This window comes from Salvelinus sp. IW2-2015, unplaced genomic scaffold, assembly GCF_002910315.2.
Source record: "Salvelinus sp. IW2-2015 unplaced genomic scaffold, ASM291031v2 Un_scaffold992, whole genome shotgun sequence".
Lineage (NCBI taxonomy): Eukaryota > Metazoa > Chordata > Actinopteri > Salmoniformes > Salmonidae > Salvelinus > Salvelinus sp. IW2-2015.
Genome location: NW_019942676.1, coordinates 195,836 through 198,829, shown reverse-complemented (window position 1 = coordinate 198,829; position 2,994 = coordinate 195,836). Strand labels below are relative to the sequence as shown.

Genomic DNA, 2,994 nt, shown 5'->3' with positions numbered 1-2,994 from the left:
ACGATTGACCCCCTCAGTGGCACGTGTATGAGGAACACTGTGCCCTGCAGGAGACAGCTCCAAACAATGTGAGGGGAAAACTTCTCCACAACACTGTCTAATGTCACGTACAATGTCTATTACACAATGTGATATCCTTAATACTAAAGTAATGTGGTATAATACCACAGATATTCTCACAATTCCCACAACAATGTATTTCAACTATAATGCAAAGTATTGATTCAAAGCAGTGTCCAACGTCTATAATTTTAAGCTGTATAATTAATTCTAGTTATGCCCCTTATAGTGTCCACAGTATCCACCATAAAAGCCTTTAGACCTCCAAACTCCATTCTTACAGTACATTATGAGTATCTGCCATCTGGCCTCCAGTATCTCTACATCTGTTACTGAGTTGTATTAAGCCTCTAACTGTTTGGGTACGTCCTGTCCTGTGTCTCAATATGTTCCTCTCTCCACCCTGTCTCACTCTGCCGTGGCAACATGGCCATGATGGATCAAATCCAGCTAGCGAGGTAGGAAGAGCTCGGTTAAAGTCTCTAGAAAGCCGAACGCTTTCAAGCATGCTGATAATGTTCCCCTCCGTCTAATCTCTGCTATAACATACGTTGTTCAGCATGGAAAAATATCTTTGCCTGCCGCCCTCGAGATGTATGAATCGGCCGCGTGTTAATAAGGCCTATTGTTTCTCCCTTCTACCTTTTACATATTTTTTACGTTTGCTCTGTCTGTGCTATTCCTGTTGCACTTTCCCCTACTATATCTCCCCCTCTTTTTCCATTGTTTTCTTCTTCCTTTCCTCCATTTTATGCTACCCTAATTCTCTGCATGCTTTTCTCCTTTCTGCTGCCGCTCTCCTCTCCCTCGCTCTTTCCCTGCTCTCTCTCTTCTTCTCTCTCCTCTCTCTCTCTCTCTCTCTCTCTCTCTCTCTCTCTCTCTTCCTCTTCTCTCTCTCTCTCTCTCTCTTAGAAATAAAACCGTAGACTCTGTGGATCTATATCAAGCGCTGCTGTAAGGGTTTCTGCATCGACAGTCTGAAGAAGATCGCCAAGCACGTCAAGTTCCACCTACGACCTTACCTGGTGACCAATGGAAAACACAGGCAAGAAGATCAACGGCACCTGGACTAACGGCATGGTGGAGAGGGTGGCCTCCGGAGCGGCAGCTAGTCTGTCTGTTGTATGATGGTGTCATGGGAGTTAGCTAACCTGTGTCCGTCTGTCTGTATTAGCAGTCTGCAGTAATCAATAGTATCAATCTGTCAACTGTATCTTATGTTTGTCTGTCTCTGTTTGTCTGCCAGTGTCTGTGTCTGTGTCTGTATCTGTGTCAGTGGCTATCCCAACAGGAATCATGCCCTCTGTTATTAACTTGGAGCTACCTGGAAGGGAAACTCATTCTGAGTGACTTATAGACAGACGTTCCTCGTCCACTTCCATGTCACCAGTTTGTTCATTTGGGCATTAGCTAATGTCAGTCAGGTTAAGTACCTCACTCAAGGGTAAAGAGCAGTCTACCATGAAAGTCCAGTTTGTGTTATAAAGATGTTGCGTAATCGACATTGGTCCCAAGGTAAGGTTGTTGTCAGTTCTGATATACAGCAGTAGCAGCAGCTGCACTGAGGCAGAGAGTAGCAGAGTTTTTACTTTAAAACTTTGTTCTAACTTCCGGAAAGTTCTAATGTTGCCCCTCACCTTGGTAACAGCCCAAAGGCTGTGGGTAAAAATACGTAGTGGAAGTTTACTGTAGCATAGGATGTTCTGGTTGGAATAACCTTACCCTGTCATAGACAGGACTACATATCCACTGTCATAGACAGGACTACATATCCACTGTCCTACTACAGTATAATCCACATTAACAGTATACATTTGAGCCATTTAGCAGACTCTCTTATTCAAAGCGTATCTCACACTCTTAATGACCCCAGATCTGCACACGACGACCGCGTGGATCACATAGATGCCTCTTGACTTACACAATGCATCAGAGCTGTGCATAAAAGAGAGAAGTCACTGCAGGGTTAAAGTTGGTCCCTCCGCTCCATTTTGTGCTGACTTCATTTTGTTCACTGGTGTCGGCATTGATGGAGGGAAGGCAGCCACTAATCCTCGTAATCCAAAATATCTGAGGCAATACTCTTGATTACGTGAGTTTGGCTTCAAACATCGACAGACGTGAACACAGAACACACGCGCAAGAGTTCTCGCTCGCTCGCTCGTTCTCAGTACCACCCACACAGGTCACTTTCATAACGGAGAGAGTACAAGCCGTGGGAGGGAGAGTACGGAAAGAGAGAGGAAGTGGGTACACTGCTGGACAGACTTGCTCCCCCTGGGGACACACACACTAACACAAACAAATCCTTGGCACGCAAACCTACAGACCACAGGTAAAGGAAAAAGTCTCACTCCCCCTCTCTTTCCCTCCCTCTGTCATTCATATTCACACCTTATTAACTCACTCAGTTCTGTCCCACTTTACCCTGGCGCTGTAGGGCCCAGGTATTTAGGGCTAAATATACCTGGAGAGATGGAGGGGCACGAAGAGAGGGATGGAAAGCAGGGAGGAGAGAAAGGAGGAGGCAATGGGGTGGCTATTTTAAGCTCCCATGACCCACTGTGGTAACCCAATTCTCCCTCCCTCGTTCTGTCTCCCTCCCCCCTCATTCTCTCTTTCCCTCCCTCCCTCGTTCTGTCTCTCTCCCTCCCCTCCCTCGTTCTCTCTCTCCCTCCCTCGTTCTCTCTCTCTCTCCCTCCCTCGTTCTGTCTTCACGATAACTGGGGTGGGAAATTAAAGGGGAATGGAAGCCCTTAGACTGGGGGAATAAGGGGGGATGGAGCCTTAGACTGGGGCAATAGGGAACATGTATTCTATTTTCTTTTATCTATTTTTTATATTTTAGTTGAATTATTCTCCTTGTTTTCATTAAAAAGCTCTGGTTTTTATTCATTTCCCAGCACAACAGTGTCTACCATTATACAGTACGGT

At 45.7% G+C, this 2,994-nt stretch overlaps 1 protein-coding gene across 1 annotated transcript in view; it reads left to right on the top strand.

Moving 5' to 3' along the window:
* grin2ba (glutamate receptor, ionotropic, N-methyl D-aspartate 2B, genome duplicate a) overlaps positions 1-2,994 on the top strand; it is a 140,041-nt gene that overhangs the window by 114,263 nt on the left and 22,784 nt on the right. The window contains 4 exon segments of the mRNA XM_070438518.1: positions 3-68; positions 973-991; positions 993-1,103; positions 1,105-1,149. Coding sequence (XP_070294619.1) covers positions 3-68; positions 973-991; positions 993-1,103; positions 1,105-1,149 — 241 coding nt within the window.